Source organism: Lepidochelys kempii, chromosome 2 (genome assembly GCF_965140265.1).
Source record: "Lepidochelys kempii isolate rLepKem1 chromosome 2, rLepKem1.hap2, whole genome shotgun sequence".
In the NCBI taxonomy this organism is placed as follows: domain Eukaryota; kingdom Metazoa; phylum Chordata; order Testudines; family Cheloniidae; genus Lepidochelys; species Lepidochelys kempii.
The window spans coordinates 228,992,626-229,009,927 of record NC_133257.1 but is presented as its reverse complement, the minus strand read 5'-3'; the positions used below and the strand labels follow the sequence as shown (position 1 = coordinate 229,009,927).

Here is a 17,302-nt window from a genome sequence, read left to right as displayed (position 1 = left end):
AAATGTAGCTTGCAAGCTGCTGAGCTGGTTAATTGCTGAAAATGTTAAGTTTGGTCTCTGCATGGAAGGAGGTTAGGGTAGTTTTCTATATAACTTAGGATGTAGAATTATGATATGGTGGTGTACCTTCACTTAAGCAAGAGTCCCATTGGGTAGTAGTCCTTAGTTCGGTATACAGTTTGGCATACAGGTGTGCACTCTGGTAGGCAGTATAGGTATACTTCACACTTGAGGTTTGTACTTAAAACTAGAGAAACTTATTCTGAAGTCACTGATGTAATAGGATTGAGTAGGGAAACCAGAGAACAAATGAAGTTCTGGTATGCTTTCATAGTTTGATCTCAAACATCTGACATTTCAACTGTATATTAATGCTGTCTTTTTAATATAAATATAATGTGAAATGTAGAATTGAATTGATTACTTCCTCTTGTAGTCTAATGCTTGTTGCTTTAATTACATAAAGGCATTCCTTTTGAAGAAGCTCTTCACCTGTGAGAAGTCTGCTTGGAGAGAGTGTCAAGGTAATTAGGATCTGTTTTCATATTTTTTATTGTAGTAATTTGCATTACAAAGGGGTTAAATATTTGTACATTTGCCTGTTAACTGTGCTGCCATGCTATCTTCATAGTGGGGGAAAAACTATACTTATACTTCACGTGGCACTAGTTTGTTAATTTTCATACTTTGATGCCAGTCTGCAATATTATTGATCACATTGGTGGACATCACTGATTGAAACATTCATCTTGGATTAGTTTAAATTCTTATAAATGAAACTGAAAGTGAGGAACACAAATCTTATTGAGATGTATCTTTGGAGGGCTGGTTTTAAATTTCTGTGCTTTAAGACAACTGCCAACGTTAATAAGTGGGTGCATACATCCAGTGCTAATAGCATACTTAAGACAGTGATAAATAGTAATTGAATTCATGCAGGATTCTGATCTTTCAGAGGAAGAACAGAAGAACCTCCTTTGTCATACGTTATGTGACATTTTAGAGATGGCTTGCTCTGATAATTCTGAATCCTACTCTTTGGCAACATGGATAAGAGGAAAAACAACTGAAGAGACTGCTAGTATTTCTGAGAGTCCGGTCGAGTCAAGTCATCAAGAGGAACAACCCTGTAAGATGTATTTCTCTCTAAATTTATTGTGTTAACTCCTGAGCAATAGTTCATTCTTTTAGAGGACCCTAAAAAAAAGGGGGTGGGATGGAAAAAGCTCTCCTGCCAACATAGTGTTGTCTAAACTGGCGCTTAGGTCAATGTAACTTACATCACTCAAGGGGGTGATTTTTTTACTCCCTGAGCGATGTAAGTTATATCGCATTAAAAGCTAGTGTAGACATAGCCTTAGTCTTAAAAGACATATGGTGTGAGGAAGGGTGCACCATCAAGGTAATAGTCATACATTATTTATTCCAGTTTTTGTTGCACATGCATGTACTTGTTTTTTGTAGGCAATATTGCAAGAGAGAGCTTTTAAGAACAGATAAGTCAGGTGACAGTATTGAATACAGTTTGGATCATAAGCTCGTTTTGGTAAGGGTTGTCTTTATTAGCTTCTACTAAGTGCCTCGGATGCTTTTGAATGCTCAGATAATAGTAGTTAAACATACTTGTTCCTAGAAGCTGCTTAATCAACAAAGTTCAACCTCACCATTTAGTGGTTATTAGAAAGATTATAAGTCTATCAGACAGGATCACTTATGAAATTTCTGCCCATTTTTGTCAACAAACATGTTTTTCCACTTAAGACGTAATGTTCATAAAGTTGTATTGGCAACTTATTTCTAGGGATTGGTAAATTCTTTCTTTGAAAGATTATTGTACCCAGGGCATAGTAATATCTGAGTAAAATATTTTCTGTATGGTTTCCGGTTTGTCATGAACATCTTCTTTGTGCTGTGAAATTTCTCTTGTAAGAGATTGGAGCAGATTCTGGTTGCCACAAGGCTTTTCCAAACTTACTCTCCTTGTTAAAAGAAAAGGAGGACTTGTGGCACCTTAGAGACTAACCAATTTATTAGAGCAGCTCTAATAAATTGGTTAGTCTCTAAGGTGCCACAAGTCCTCCTTTTCTTTTTGCGAATACAGACTAACACGGCTGTTACTCTGAAACCTCTCCTTGTTAAAATACTGACCTGTACTGAGGACGATGGAAACATGGAAAGTGGGCTTGCTCGCCACAAAAAGTCCTCTCCTTTCCCCTGCAGCAAGCTTGATAAAAGCAGGCCGGCCACTTAGGTTTCTCTTCACTGCACTGTCAACTCAGGCTCAAGTTTTGCCCCAACCACAACCTGTCCTTACACACAAATCTCTAGCTCAAGTTCAGTGGTACTTTAAGCTCCACCGAGCTAGTCCATAAAGGAGGGTGGTTTGGAGCTGAGTGCTGCTAAAGCTGGAGCTAGTAATGGAGAGGGGATGCAGCAATTCCACTTACAACTAATCAGCTGGTGATCCAATCATTCTCGTTCAAAATGTTCAGTAGTGTGGTCACTCTCACTACAGCTAGGCTAGTTGGAACATATGAGCTAACTGTTGTAGTGAACTAATCTGTCCCAATGTATTCCTATATATAATTTATATATATATATAAAAATATAATTTATTTATTTATTTATTTTTTTATGTTGCTGTACCAGTTTGGAAGTTGTGGTTGATTTTGTCCTTTATAAATGGAATGTGATTTCACATCCCAGCACTAGTCAAAATTTCCCTCTGTTATGAAGAACAGGAATCTTTAATGGCGAACCTCTCTCTCCACTCTTAGGCGCTGAACAGCTCATCTCTTACTTGTACTCTGGAATTTAAGAAGTATTTTGATTTTTACTTCCCTCCTGGTCTCAAGATTTTTTTTCTCCTGTCCTCATTTTCTCCTATTTTAGCTATAGCGGGCTTCCCAGTCCTTATCTGGCCAGACTGTGGACAAAGAGATGGGTTCCAAGGAACTGATGGCAGTGGAAAGTTTCACCACTGGCAGGGTTAAGACATAAATTGAAATTTTCTGCCTTTGCTGCTTTCACCAAATGAACGTTCAAACTTTGCCTTTTCATTTTTCAAGACTTTCGATGTTGCAGAGGACAGGATGGTTTCACAGATGGCAGTCAGCTTGACAGACAGGCTGCTGCTTTTGGGAGTCTAATTACATACTTCCAATGGAATAAAAACTGAAGTATATTCATAATGTTGTAAACATTTCTACTTCTGGCTTAATACATTAATACTATAAAATAATTCCAAATATTGTAAATATATAGTATTTTTTTTAAACTCAGGTTTTCTCTAATCACCTTTTTTCTTATATGGATTTTTTGTATTTCATCTGTTCTTTCCTCTCCTCTTTTTCTCACAACTAAATGTTGTTTCAGTGTGATCTCATCTGAGTTATGCGTGTCTCCACTATTTTTTTAGCACTACCTCTTCTCTTCCAGGCCTCTCATCTGTTATCTGCCTGTTTCCTGCTTTTGTTCCAAATGTTAAGTTTCTGCTATTCCACTCCAAGTATTGCAGAGTGAAATGGTCTAAAATACTATTCTTAGAACTGCCAACAAAGTGGACGCACATATAGAATGGTCACATTTGTTGAATCTGTTTTTGTGGTGTACACTAATGACTTGTTGAGTTTTCACTTTATTATAATAGTGCAAGCTCTCTGGTTCAAATGTTGATTTGTATATTTATTCTCTCTAACTTTTTTCTTTTCCTTTTTTTGGTTTTTAAAAAACTTAGTCTCTTTAGCTACAATAGCAGTTATGACGACTTCTTTAAAGTTACAATAATTTTCGTTATGAACTACTGTTCATGTGTTTTCCAAAATATGTTTTTGTGCAGGAATGTAACATGCATGATTTCTGCCCCCCCACCCCAATTTTTTTTTGACTATGTAAAGCTTTTTAGCCATTAAGTTGGAAGGATTAAATGATCATTTTCCTTTTTAAAAAAATATTCTGGGCAAGTCACTTTTTATGGGGATATCTATCTTGGTATGTGAGTGGTCCACTGACTAGAGAAAAAAGCTTGTACGTCATAAAACAAATAGCTCTGAATTTTTTTACTTATATTAAAAAGGAAATCTATTAAGACAAGGATCCACAGATAACTTAGCCATTTCAGGATTGATTTTAAGGTTCCAACTATTATCCGTCCACATTGCACATTTGTAGTATCTTCTGTTCTAGTTCAAGTATTTGACTTCATACTTCTTCAAAATGATATAGTAGGACATGAGACTTACGAAAAGGTCACATTCTTCTTATAAATATAACTTGCAATTCTTGACTACTTGTGATTTTTAAAACCATTAATATGTAGGTGACAGTGTTGAGGATACTGAAATCATGGTCCGCAAACTCCTGTAGTTCATAAATCTGACACTAGTCATTGCAAAAGTCACCTCTTGACTAGAGAGAGAGAAGCATACTGTGTATTGCAGGCAAACTAAAAAGACCCTTCAAAATAAGAATTTGATATTCAATTAAGCTATTCCTCTACAGATAAATGAGATACTTTGAGGAATGCTTAATGCTTTGTGAACCTTCATACTGGATTAGTAGTGTTGCTTATGACAGTTACACATGTAACTGATACAAGGCTCAATCATGCATCCATTGAAGCAAATGGAAGCACTGCTACTGACTTCTGTGCCTTCAGGATCAAATAGATATTCAGTTTTAATTGAAAGTGGAAGCATCTGTTATATCTATTATACACAAGGAATAAGATAAAACATTTAGGAATATTGGTGGAGTCAAAGCCTGTTAATGATGCTGCTTTTTGAGCGTCTCTTGTAATTTTAAATACTTGTTTTACACATTTTACAGGTATCAAAATAGATTTTAGAACCTACTTATTTAAAAGCAAGTGAAAGTTAAGAAAAGCTCATTTCATCTCCGTTTCAAAAGCTTTTACGAGGGACCAAAGGTCTACACTGAACCTGGGACGACACTGCATGCTGTATTTTTTTTTTTTTTTTTTTCCCCTCTAGCTGTAGATATATTTGAGGAATGTCTGAGGCTAGTTAGTTTAGAGCTATGAAATCTTGTTGCAGGAACAGTGTGCCTAAAACTGTCTGGAACCATTTTAATTTGTTTACAAAACTTAAACATTTGAAAAAAAAGTACAGCTTTCTTACATTGACACTGCTCTAAAACTATTCAAATAATTATGCTTGCTTTCCTCTAGAAAATAATACTTGCAGTTGACTTGCAAAATTATTTGTAGCATGCTTCTGCTTGGTGACTAACCATCATCATCACTTTTGCAAAATCAACAGTTTATATTTTCACAAAATTTCAAGACTACAAACTAGGGGCTCTTGATTTTTTTTGGTTTTGTTTTTTTAAAATTTAAGATACTTTTCTGTAATCTTAATAGTGGTGTATTCACTGATTTGTATGGTGAAGGACCCATATTGTTACAGTGAAGTAGATTACATCATGTAGATACAAAAATTGAAAATAAAATTGAAAATTTCCAAAGGAGGGGAAATTAAAAATATAACTGAAGCTTGAAAGTATACTAGCTTGCTGTGTGTATCTTGTGTCATTTTTTGCCATGTGTAGTGCTGAAAAGTGTCTCTTGTGTATAGCTGCCTTGGCTGCCGAAGAGCTTGGCTTTGAGCGATTTCATGCATTAATTCAGTAAGTAACATGTTGAAACATTTAAAATGCACTATTTTACAGTCTCACTAATATTCAAAATCAGATATATGGCAAAGTGTTGTAAGGGTAGGTCAAATTTGGAGTTTAAAACTTTGTTTTTATCTGTGTATTTATAATTCAAAAAGGAAGTAATAATTTGTTCCAGATTTTATCTAAAATATCTGATTAGCACATGATTATGGGCATCTCTTTGCAGTTAATTAAAAAGCATATTTAATAAATGTTGATTAAAAAGGATATGAATAATTCAATTTGTTGTGATATGGTCTTCACAGATTATGATGATTTTTAAAAAATGCTTGTTTGACTTGTACTGCAAGAAACAGTTTGCCTCACCTGATATCTTTCCATAACTTAGACAGGCCAGGAAATTTTTAAAAGAAATGTTTTGTCTTATATATAAATATAAAATTTGTAGTGACCTTTAGATTATTATATTAGTGACTTTTATTTTATCCAAAATATTCTTAAACTTCTATTACTGTTCTTGTTTTGTTCCTTACATTTTATTCCTGTAAAAGATATAACTTTTTATTTATTTATCTATCTTCAGAGACACATTCAACAGCATTTCATCCTTCAACCCGGCGTTTAGACAAAAACTAGAAAGGATAGGGGTAGAGCTAAAATAGAGGAACATGTATATCTATTTTAGCTTTAGCACTGTCCTTTCTAGTTTTTGTCTAAATGCCGGGTTGAAGGATGAAATGCTGTTGAATGTGTCTCTGAAGATAGATAAATAAATAAAAAGTTATATCTTTTACAGGAATAAAATGTAAGGAACAAAACAAGAACAGTAATAGAAGTTTAAGAATATTTTGGATAAAATAAAAGTCACTAATGTAATAATCTAAAGGTCACTACAAGTTTTTATCACCTTCAAGAGTGCTTACAATAGTCTATGCCAAGAAGTTTTTAAAACATCCTTTTGTGTGATGGAGGAGAGAGGAGGAAAAAATATAACATGTTGCCCGACCTCATAATCAACTCTTGTCTCTTCCTTGGTCCTATCCTAGGTCCCCAGATGTTTACCTAACACATTTTCTCACAAAACACCCCACTGGGAGTGGACATCCTTTCCCATGCCCTGTTGACCAAGTTGATTTGGTGGGTTAGGTTTCTGAACTTTCTGTGCCTCCTGTACCTCTTTTTCAAGGTTGCAGGATGCCTTTTGTTACCAGGAATGGCTTGGGTGAACCTTCCCCTCACAAGCAAATTTGCACCATTGCAATATACATTTCTTAACAATAAATAAGATTTATTAAAAACAGAAAATAGTGGAGTAAAAACAATGGCTTGTTTAGTATATTTAGATTTACACTTAGCCTAACCTCTAATGTATGTTATGCTTTCTCAGCTTAAGTGACAGAAAAGAAACCATGCATATGTGTTAAAAGAAATCTATGATTGTGATTCCATGCTGTCCCAAGAGAAAGCAATCACCTCCCTTATCTGCATTCAGAAATTTCTTCTACCTCTGACTTTCATTTAAGATCTGCCTGCACGTCCAGATATGCCTCCCATCATTTAGATTAGCCACCTTATTCTCCATACCAGTTTTTCCCATTACACTCACTCACACACAAGTTGAGGACTTTTTGCTTCGCTAAGGCTTTGTCTAAGAGGTGGCCCACTGAGGATATGACCTTTTAACAGCAGCCTTTCAAAGGCTTAATGATTCCTCTGAGGCTTCATTCTAAAGACCAGCTTGCCCCTCAAAGAAAGTGGTTTATAATTGTTCATTGAAGGGAAATAGTTTCACCTGGTTGGGTAGAGTTTTTCTTTAGATATAACTCTTCCCCTCTCCCTTCCTTTCATTATTAATTACTGTACCGACAGACCTATTCAGTCCACTGCAACTTCAGATTTGAAAAACTTACTAATTATTTATTCTAGCCACTTTGCACTATTTCAAGTGTACATAATTTATACTAAAATATTTGCATATCAGTAAAAATATAATACTGTAACCAGCTTCTCTAAAGAAACCATTTATTTGCTCTTCTGATAAGTAAATACTAATAGTTATGTCGCAGGTGTATTAACTGCAGAGATTGCTGTGTAACTGTCTGTGTGCAGTAACACGGATGTTACTCCTTTTACTTAAACAACTTAAATTTAGTACCTAATATCCTTTTTACTTTTTACACTATTCTAATGCTACATCTAAATTATTTCTCCTTTTTTCTGTCTTCAGCAAGCAATCATTCCAAAGCTTTCCAGAACTAAAGGATGCACTATGGGATCAGTATTCAGTGTGGACAAATAAATTTGGAGTATTGCTCTTTCTGTATTCTGTGATATTGACAAAGGTTTGTTTTTAAAAGAAAAGATTTGATTATTACCCCTTTTACTTAAAGATAAGCAGCAGGCTCAGAATTTAAAATTTGAGTTAATTCCAGATTTATAGGTAGGATGGGCTCCTCATTAATGTTGTAGTGGGGCATCCAGCACAGAAATAAACTTGTAAATTATTTTTAAGAAAATTCCTTTCTGAACGTCACAAGGTATTTTACAGGGGAGTAGGTGGAAAAGAATCTTTTTATAGAGTTAAAATGTATTTCTGTGTTGACTGCCATCCCATTCCTGCCTGTTTAGTAGGGACATTAGTCCCATAAATCTGTAGCTCCATTTTCATTTTAGTCTTCAGTTCAGCTGGTAGCAGTAAAATCCTGAGGAAGGGGGAAAGTCAGAGGATCTCCTTGCAGCGTTCCCCCACTGATTAACTGTGAGTGTAGTGATTGTTCCTTATCGCATAGACTTTAAGGTCAGAAGTGACCATCATAATCATCTAGTCTGCCCTCCTGCACATTGCAGGCCACAGAACCTCACTCATCCACTCCTATAATAGACCCTAACCTCTGGCTGAGTAAAGTCCTCAAATCATGGTTAAAAGACTTCAAGTTACAGAGAATTCACCATGTACACTAGTTTAAACCTGCAAGTGACCCATGCCCCATGATGCAGAGAAAGCTGAGAAAACCCCAGAGTCTCTGCTATATTTAGGGTCAGTTAAACCTTGAGCAGAGCATGTGGGCAAGACTTACTAACCAGACACCTGGGAAAGAATTCTCTGTAGTAACTCAGAACCATCCCCATCTAGTGTTCCATCAGCAACCATTGGTGATATTTACTGCTAGCAGTCGCAGATTAGCTACATGCCATTGTAGGCAGTCTCATCATACCACCCCTTCCATAAACTTACCCAGCCAGTTATGTTTTTTTGTCCGTCCCTCCTCCCCACAACTCCTCTTGGCAGGCTGTTCCAGAACTTCACTCCTCTGATGGTTAGAAACCTTTGCCTGATTTCAAGCCTAGACTTGTTAATGGCCTGTTTGTCTATTTGTTCTTCTGTCCACATCAGCACTTAACTTCTCTCCCTCCTGGTATTTATTTAATTTAAGTTATCCCCTAGTGATGTATAGAGAGCAATCACATCTCCCCTCAGCCTTATTTTGGTTAGGCTAAACAAGCCAATCTCTTTGAATCTCCTCTCATAAGGTAAGTTTTTCATTCCTCACATCATCCTAGGAGCTCGTCTCTGCACGTGTTCCAGTATAGTTTAATCTTTCTTAAACATGGAGACCAGAATTGTGCCCAGTATTCCAGATGAGGTCTCACCAATGCCTTGTGTAACAGTACTAACACTTCCCTCTCTCTGCTGGAAATACTGTGCCTTATGAATGCGAGGACTGCATTAGCCTTTTTTTCACAGCTGCATCCCATTGGCAGCTCATAGTCATCCTGTGATCAACGAATACGTCCTAGTCTTTCTCCTCCTCTGTTGCTTCCAACTAACATGTCCCCAGCTTATAGCAAAAATTCTTGTTAGTCCCTAAATGCATGATTTTGCACTATTAAATTTCATTCCATTTCTTCTATTCCAGTTTATAAGGTCATCCAGATCTTGTCTGGTGGTCCTCCATATTGGCAATACCTCCCAACGTTGTGTCAGCCACAAATTGTAGTAGCCCGCACACCCTTTTTTTGCCAATGTCAATAACAAAAATGTTAAATAACATTGGTGCCAAGACTAATCCCTGAAGTACTCCCTCCACGAGTAACCTCCCTCCAGCCTTAGATTTCACCTTTTTAGTATGGCCTGTTATAGTCTCTCCTTTAATCGGTTCCTTATCCATCTTGCAATTCTCATATTAATCCCCATCTTCGCTAATTTAATTAATAATTTCCCATGTGGAACTGTATGAAATGCTTTATTGAAATTCAGGTAGATTAGATCTCTACTGCATTTTCTTGACTAAAGAAATCAGTTACCTTCTCAATTAAAATTAAGTTGGTCTGGCACAATATACCTTTTGTAAAACCATGTTATATTTTATCCCAATTGTTAACCTCTAGGTCCTTAACTACTTTCTCTTTCAAAATTTGTTCTAAGACCTTGCGTGCAATTGAAGTCAAACTAACAAGCCTTTAGTTTTCAAGATTACTTTTTTCCCCCTTTGTTAAAAATAGGAACTGTATTAGCAAATCTCCAGTCATAGGGTACGACCCCCAAGTTTACAGAGGCATTAAAAAGCCTTGCTAGTGGTTTTACAATTTCATGTGCCAGTTCCTTTAATATTCTTGGATGGAGATTACCTGGGCCACTTTTAGTCCCATTAAGCTGTTTGTGTCTGACTTCACCTTGGATGTGGTCATTTCTACATCCATATCCTAATTCCCATTATTCAACCTGTCACTACCCCAAGCTCTTCATTAGCCTTATTAAAAACTGAGGCAAAGTATTTGTTTAGATGTTGGGCCATGCCTAAATAATCTAACCTCCACCCATCCTCAGTGCTTAGTGATCCCACTTTTTTTTCTTGTTTTCTTATTTATATGGCTATAGAACCTTTTACTGTTGGTTTTAATTCCCTTTGCAAGGTTCAACTCTGCTTGGCCTTTGGAAGTTCTCATTTTATCCCTACGCTTTCTGACCTCCAACAGGTAGCTTCCCTTGCTGATCCCTCCCTTCTTCCATTCCTTGTAGGCTGTCTGCTTTCTCTTAATCACCTGCTTAAGATGCTTTCTCATCCAGCTTAGTCTGCAGCCCTTCCTTATGAATTTTTTCCCCTTGCTTGGGATGCAGGCTTCAAATAGTTTCTAAAACTTTGACTAAAAGTAATTCCAAGCCTCTTCCACATTCAGATTTTTGAGTTCTTCAGTCTAGTTCACTTTCCTAACTAATTTCCCTTAATTTTTTTTAAGTTAACCATTTTGAAATCAAGGACCCTAGTTGCAGATCTATTTTTATATATCCTTCCATTAGTTATATTGAATTAGCTCATGGTCACTTGAACTAAGGTTGTCCACTGTAACCACCTCTTTTATTTGGTCCTCGCTATGTATCAATATTAGGGCTGTCCATTAATTGCAGTTAACTCATGCGATTTAACTCAAAAAATTAATTGTGAGTAATCGCAGTATTAATTGCACTGTTAAACAATAGAATACCAATTTAAATTTATTTAATATTTTGGATGTTCTTCTACATTTTCATATATATGGTATTCTGTGTTGTAATTGAAATCAAAATATATATTTTTGATTACAAATATTTGCACTGTAAAAATGATAAAAGAAATAGTAGTTTTCAATTCACCTCATACAAATACTGTAGTACAATCTTTGTCGTGAAAGCGCAACTTACAAATGTAGAATTTTTTTGTTACATATCTTCACTCAAAAACAAAACAATGTAGACCCTCAGTGCCTACAAGTCCACTCAGTCCTACTTCTTGTTCAGCCAATCGCTAAGACAAACAAGTTTGTTTACATTTATAGGAGATAATGCTGTCCTCTTCTTATTAACAATGTCACCAGAAAGTGAGAACAGGCATTTTGCATGGCACTTTTGTAGCTGACATTGCAGTGTATTTATGTGCCAGATCTGGTAAACATTTGTATGGATCTTCGTGCTTCAGCCACCATTCCAGAGGACACGCTTCCATGCTGATGACACTCATTAAAAAAAATATGTTAATTACATTTGTGACATAATTCTCCCCCCAAGGAATTCAATGTCCCCTGCTCTGTTTTACCCACATTCTGCCATATTTCATGTTATAGCAGTCTTGGATGATGTCCCAGCACATGTTGTTCATTTTAAGAACACTTTCACTGCAGATTTGACAAACCGCAAAGAAGGTACCAATGTGAAATTTCTAAAAATAGCTACGGCACTTGACCCAAGGTTTAAAAGTCTGAAGTGCCTTCCAAAATCTGAGAGGGACGGGGTGGGGAGCATGCTTTCAGAAGTCTTAAAAGAGCAACACTCAGATGCAGAAACTACGGAACCTGAACCACCAAAAAAGAAAATCTGCTGGTGGCATCTGACTCAGAGGATGAAAATGAACGTGTGTTGGTCTGCACTGCTTTGGATTATCAAACAGAACCCGTCATCAGCATGGACGCATGTTCCCTCGAATGGCATGAAAGGACATATGAATCTTTAGCTCATCTGGCATGTAAATATCTTGTGACACCAGCTACAACAGTGCCATGAGACTGCCTGTTCTCACTTTCAGGTAACATTGTAAACAAGAACCGGGCAGCATTATCTCTTGTTTGTCTGAGACATTGGCTTAACAAGAAGTAGGCCTGAGTAGACTTGTAGGCTCTAAAGTTTTACAATGTTTTATTTTTGAATGCAGGGTTTTTTACATAATTCTACATTTCTAGGTTCAACTTTCATGATAAAGAGATTACACTACGGTACTTGTATTAGTATTTTTCAGTTCACCTATTTCTTTTTCTTTACAGTGCAAATACTTGTAATCAAAAATAAATTAAGCACTGTATACTTTGTATTCTGTTTTGTAATTGAAATAAATATTTTTGAAAATGTAGAGAAACCCAAAAATATTTAAATAAATGGTATTCTATTATTATTTAACAGTGTGATTAATTACAATTAATTTTTTTAATCGCTTGACAGCCCAGGTCAATTTCAAATCTGTGGAATGAGTCATGGGGCTTCCAAGACACCAGCACAATCCATGTGGAGGCCCTGAGCTTTTGCCCTGGCTCTTAAACATCAGCATACATAGCCCTTATTGTCTCTTCTGTCAGGTATGCCACTCTGCTGCGAGGCTGCTAGGGCAGTCAACCTTGATGTTTTATTGTCTGATTGTTTTGTTTTATATCTGCTAGCTTTAAGCTTGTCTTCATTCCTTAACAGCATTTTTTTATAAATACTCCAGTGAGGGCTTCTGCTTTTTCTCTAGGGTATCGAAAACATAAAAAATGAAATTGAAGATTCCACAGAGCCATTGATAGATCCTGTTTATGGCCATGGCAGGTAAGTTATAAATAGTCATTTTAGTGAGATGTGTTTGCAACCTTTTTATATTTCACCAGAATAGCCAGATTATTCAATGGTCTCTGTAGAATGGACTAACACTTTCCCGTGTTTCTACAAGTGCTTATTCTTTTAGAAATAGTTGCTGAGCATTATTAGTCTGAAAAGAATTCAGTTGCTATTCTACAGTAAATAAAAGCAACAACTATTGCAGTAACTTTCTACTTGAATTTTTGGAACCCCTTTGTTCACACAGTTCGCTGCAATTTGGAACAAACCCTTTTAATACTGAACTTCCAGAGGAAGTATTCAGTCTCTTAAGATGGAGATAAATTGGCAATCTTGTGTTAAAAATGTTAGTTTTAAACTGTTTTGGGTGTCACTGAGATATATATTTAAACTGAATTCAAAGTGTTCAGACAGCAAATGCTTGCTAAGATATGAGTTTTCTCCTTTGTTCAGGAATAATTAGATTTGCAGAAATAAATTGCATGTCACTTTTTAATAGGCTATATCTTTCCATTACATAGCCAAAGCTTAATTAACCTCTTGTTGACGGGGCATGCAGTTTCTAATGTGTGGGACGGAGACAGAGAATGCTCAGGAATGAGTAAGTTACTTCCAATTTATAATTTTATCTGTTTTTACACAGCATAACTGTTCAGTGTTAGAAACTTGAGTTGTGCAGTGTTCCTGGCTCACTAGGTGAGATGCTATTTCACTGTCCTTAGGTTCAGTGTAGGCATCAAGGGAAAGTAATATTTAATCCTCCCTAGAATCTTTGAGGCTGGTATTGATTAATCCTCAAAATCCTTGTGAGGCTGGTGTTTAATCAGCCAATATTTATACAGCACTCAGAGATGAAAGGCTATACCTTTTATAATTTTTTAAAAAATCACTTGTCTAACTCTCTTCAATTATATTTTCTATGATACATCTCTGCACCCAACTATTCCTGGGGAAGAAAATATCATCTAAAGTCCTAAGTGTATAGGAGGAAGTAAAGGGAGTGCTTGCATGTATCCCAAAACTCTTCAGATTATGTGGGGTGGATAGTTGCTTGTAATTGTGTAGTAAACATATTTTGATTGGTTACATTCCACAGCCTTAGTAAAGAAAGCGGAGTTACAGCATTGGGAAAACAACTATGCTTTTCCCTTCTACCTCGCTATCTTTGTCCTCTCTCCTTCTTGCAGTACACCTTTTTTTTCCCCTCCTTTGGTCTGTTCACTGTCTTCCTCTGCTATCTCATCACATTTCTTCTTTAGTCAGTCTCCTCAGGGTTGGCAACCGTAAAGTGGTAGCTTCCTCATGTAGAAGGCCTGCAGAAGTTAAATACAAGGACTTTGTATGGTCGAACGTGACTTTTTTTGAAGTTGACTCCATAGGTATTTTCCTACTGTGATTACTAGCCAGTTGCCTAGCAGCAGCTACCAGTGAGAGAGCTGGACAGGGTGCTCCACGTATAGCTGATATCCAATGCCTTTTGGACATCCTATGCATTTGCACAGTAGTTGAGGAATACTGGTTATTTCAACAGTTCTATTTACCGGTTGCATGTGTTTGTTGCCTGACCCTTTTAATAGGTTAATAATCATTGTGATGATTGACAATTGATATGACTGTGATAAGGTTCTTCTCCCAAAATCAGGCTACACAGAACTAATACCAGTGAGTCCAATATCTTGTTGGGAGCCTCAGGATGAATGGCAAGGACATTCACACTGAGAGCAAATTAAAACCTTAGAGACCTTTATTAAAATAACGAATAAAGCCGGAAAAGATTCAAGCCACATAAAAAGGTAGAGATAATACAGTATCAGGGTATCTGTGGTGGTATTCTTTGCATAAGCTCTTAAATTTGCATACACACACCCTTCTTTGAGGACCTGGTGGTAAGAGACAAAGGATCAGCCCTGTCTCTGGCATGACAATGAGTCCAATGATCCAGGTTCCTGAATGAGTTGAAGGCTCAAATGGGGAAAAGCAGAAAAGCCTAGAAGAAAGAACTAATGCCACATGGTGGGTTGCTCTGTTATAGGGCCTAAGCTAATATCCAACCCAGTATGGCTAAATCTAACTTCCTTACCCACATAGTGTTAAGGTGTGCTTATTCTATAGGTTAACATATATTGATATGTGTTAATACCATTTTAGCTCATTGTCATACCCATCACTTCTTGCTGAAGCAGAGTTGCAGCTGTTACTTCCAAGTTCCTTGCAGTTACCATTTACTGTTAAGTTCCAACTTCTGCCATTGAGCAAGCTTTCCTCAGTTCCCAAAATCTGAAGGTAACCATTAGGCCATTTATCTATGCCAAAGGTTACAGGCCTCCTTAACTACGCTTATGTTAACTTGTTTAAGCTAATGTCTTACAGGATACAGACCCGTAGATTCCTTACAGGAATCTTTATATAATAAAGGCAAGCCAGCCCTGTGGGCTACACGTGGTGAGATTAATCAGTGGAAGGACTACCTAAGATATGATAAATTAAATATTGAAAGCACATACTGTTTAAATTAGATACTTGCATTAGCTTCTGAATAAAAGTGCACATTTACGTTTTGCAGACATTTTAATGATCTCCGGTTCAGTTGTTTGGTATAATTTTTAAAAGGAGCTGCCTGGCCACAGACTGCTACTACTATATTTTAAAATTTGTAACCCCAGAGTACACATTAAAGGCAAGACCAAAGTACATTTTTTTTATCTCTAGAAATAATGTCTCTTGTACCAGAATTATCTACTCACAGGTCTTAAGTATGTAAGATGAAGCAGATGCAAACAATGCACATGTTAAATTTATTCCAGTCGACTGATTATCTGTCTCTTCAGCCTCTCAAATATCAGAGAAACTTAAACTTCATAGCATTTCTAATGCTCAGCTCTTCTGAACTCTTCCATTGATTCTGCCTCCTGTATTTATGTTCTAACATATCGTTGAGCCTGGATAATAAAAGCTATCCACTGCTCCTAAATTTTTTTTGTATGCAATACTGTCAAGGTGTGCTTCTTTTAAAGATTCAAAAACCTAAGGTGGTTGTGTTCTGATGTTGTTTAATATTAGTTTATTGTACACATTTACTGTGTATAAAATCAGACAAAATAAATATCTTAATAGTTGATATAATTGTGATTTGGTTTCTGATAACCTGTTTTTGACACCTGGTATCTTGATTAGTTTCAGTGGGAACAGGCGGAGGTCCTAAATCTTAACACTAGAGATTCGTTATTTTAATCAAATTCATGCTTTTGCTTGGTTATTGAAAAAGATCAAATAACAATATTCAAAACTGTTCTGCAGATGGTATACAGTACTGACTTGTGAAATTCCATAAGCATCCACGTGCCATATGGGAATATTAAGTAATTGTTTTCCTGCCCATCTCTCGCCAGTTCAGATTGCCCTTTGTTTTAAAATTGTTTGAACCAGTTCCACTTTACCTCTTTGACTTCCTATCCGCTTACTTCCCACGCTTGCTCTGTTCCTCAATTCTTCTCTCTTCCATCCTATATTCCTGCACAGTTGGAAGATGCCTTTCAGTTGTGAGTACTAAGTTTCAGATTCACAGAGTAGTTACAAAATAAACTATCTTAACTTGCTTGATTTCTTTATGAAGCATTTTAGTGGTAGACTTTACCAGTTTTCATACTGGTTCCTTTTTGTTGACTCAAATGCTGTGATATAGAAAGTAGTAATTCTTCGAGTGCTGTTCCTGTGGGTGCTCCACTTTAGGTGTTGGTGCGTCCCGGCACCACTGATGGGAGACTTTTGGTAGCAGTGCCTGGTTGGGATGCATGTGCGCAGTAGCCTCCTTGTACCATTGGCGCTTGTGCGACCCAACCCCCTCAGTTCCTTCTGAACCATCCTGGGCTGCAGACGGAGCTCCAACAGCGGTGTCTTAAAACGACTGAAATAAAACAATTTAGATAGCAATTAGAGTTTAGTTGGTTATAGTCAGTGTAGAAATAGTCTTGAACTTCAGTTTAAAACTATTTCGACTTCCAAAAAAAAAACCTCTTGAGAGATCCCTCTCCTTTATTTCTGTTTAATTAGAAAATTAGATAAAGATAGTGCCAGGCTCTCCTGGATTCAAAAGATGCACTTTTTGCAAGGATGCGATGCCTGTCTCAGCCAGCCACTCGCAGTGCGTCCGTTGCTTAGGGGAAGCGCACATTCCCCACAAATGCGCCCACTGCAACAACCTCAAAGCCAGAGCAAGGAGAGACAGGGATCTTAAGACTAAAAATTATCCTGACAGAAAAATCCCTTACTTCTCCATCGGATGCTAGAAAGCCCCCAGGAAGGTACTCTCCAGGCACCTCCTCCCTG

The 17,302-nt window shown here is 36.8% G+C and overlaps 1 protein-coding gene across 2 annotated transcripts in view; it reads left to right on the top strand.

Moving 5' to 3' along the window:
* Nucleotides 1-17,302, top strand: part of MINDY3 (MINDY lysine 48 deubiquitinase 3) — a 100,160-nt gene that overhangs the window by 12,480 nt on the left and 70,378 nt on the right. Inside the window, exons 3-9 of one of the 2 annotated variants that reach the window (XM_073334110.1) lie at nucleotides 467-524; nucleotides 956-1,129; nucleotides 2,893-2,988; nucleotides 5,595-5,646; nucleotides 7,865-7,979; nucleotides 12,894-12,967; nucleotides 13,498-13,577. In XM_073334110.1, the coding sequence (XP_073190211.1) occupies nucleotides 467-524; nucleotides 956-1,129; nucleotides 2,893-2,988; nucleotides 5,595-5,646; nucleotides 7,865-7,979; nucleotides 12,894-12,967; nucleotides 13,498-13,577 (649 nt within the window). The remainder of the gene's footprint in view (nucleotides 1-466; nucleotides 525-955; nucleotides 1,130-2,892; nucleotides 2,989-5,594; nucleotides 5,647-7,864; nucleotides 7,980-12,893; nucleotides 12,968-13,497; nucleotides 13,578-17,302) is intronic. The other variant, XM_073334111.1, reaches the window with a different exon arrangement.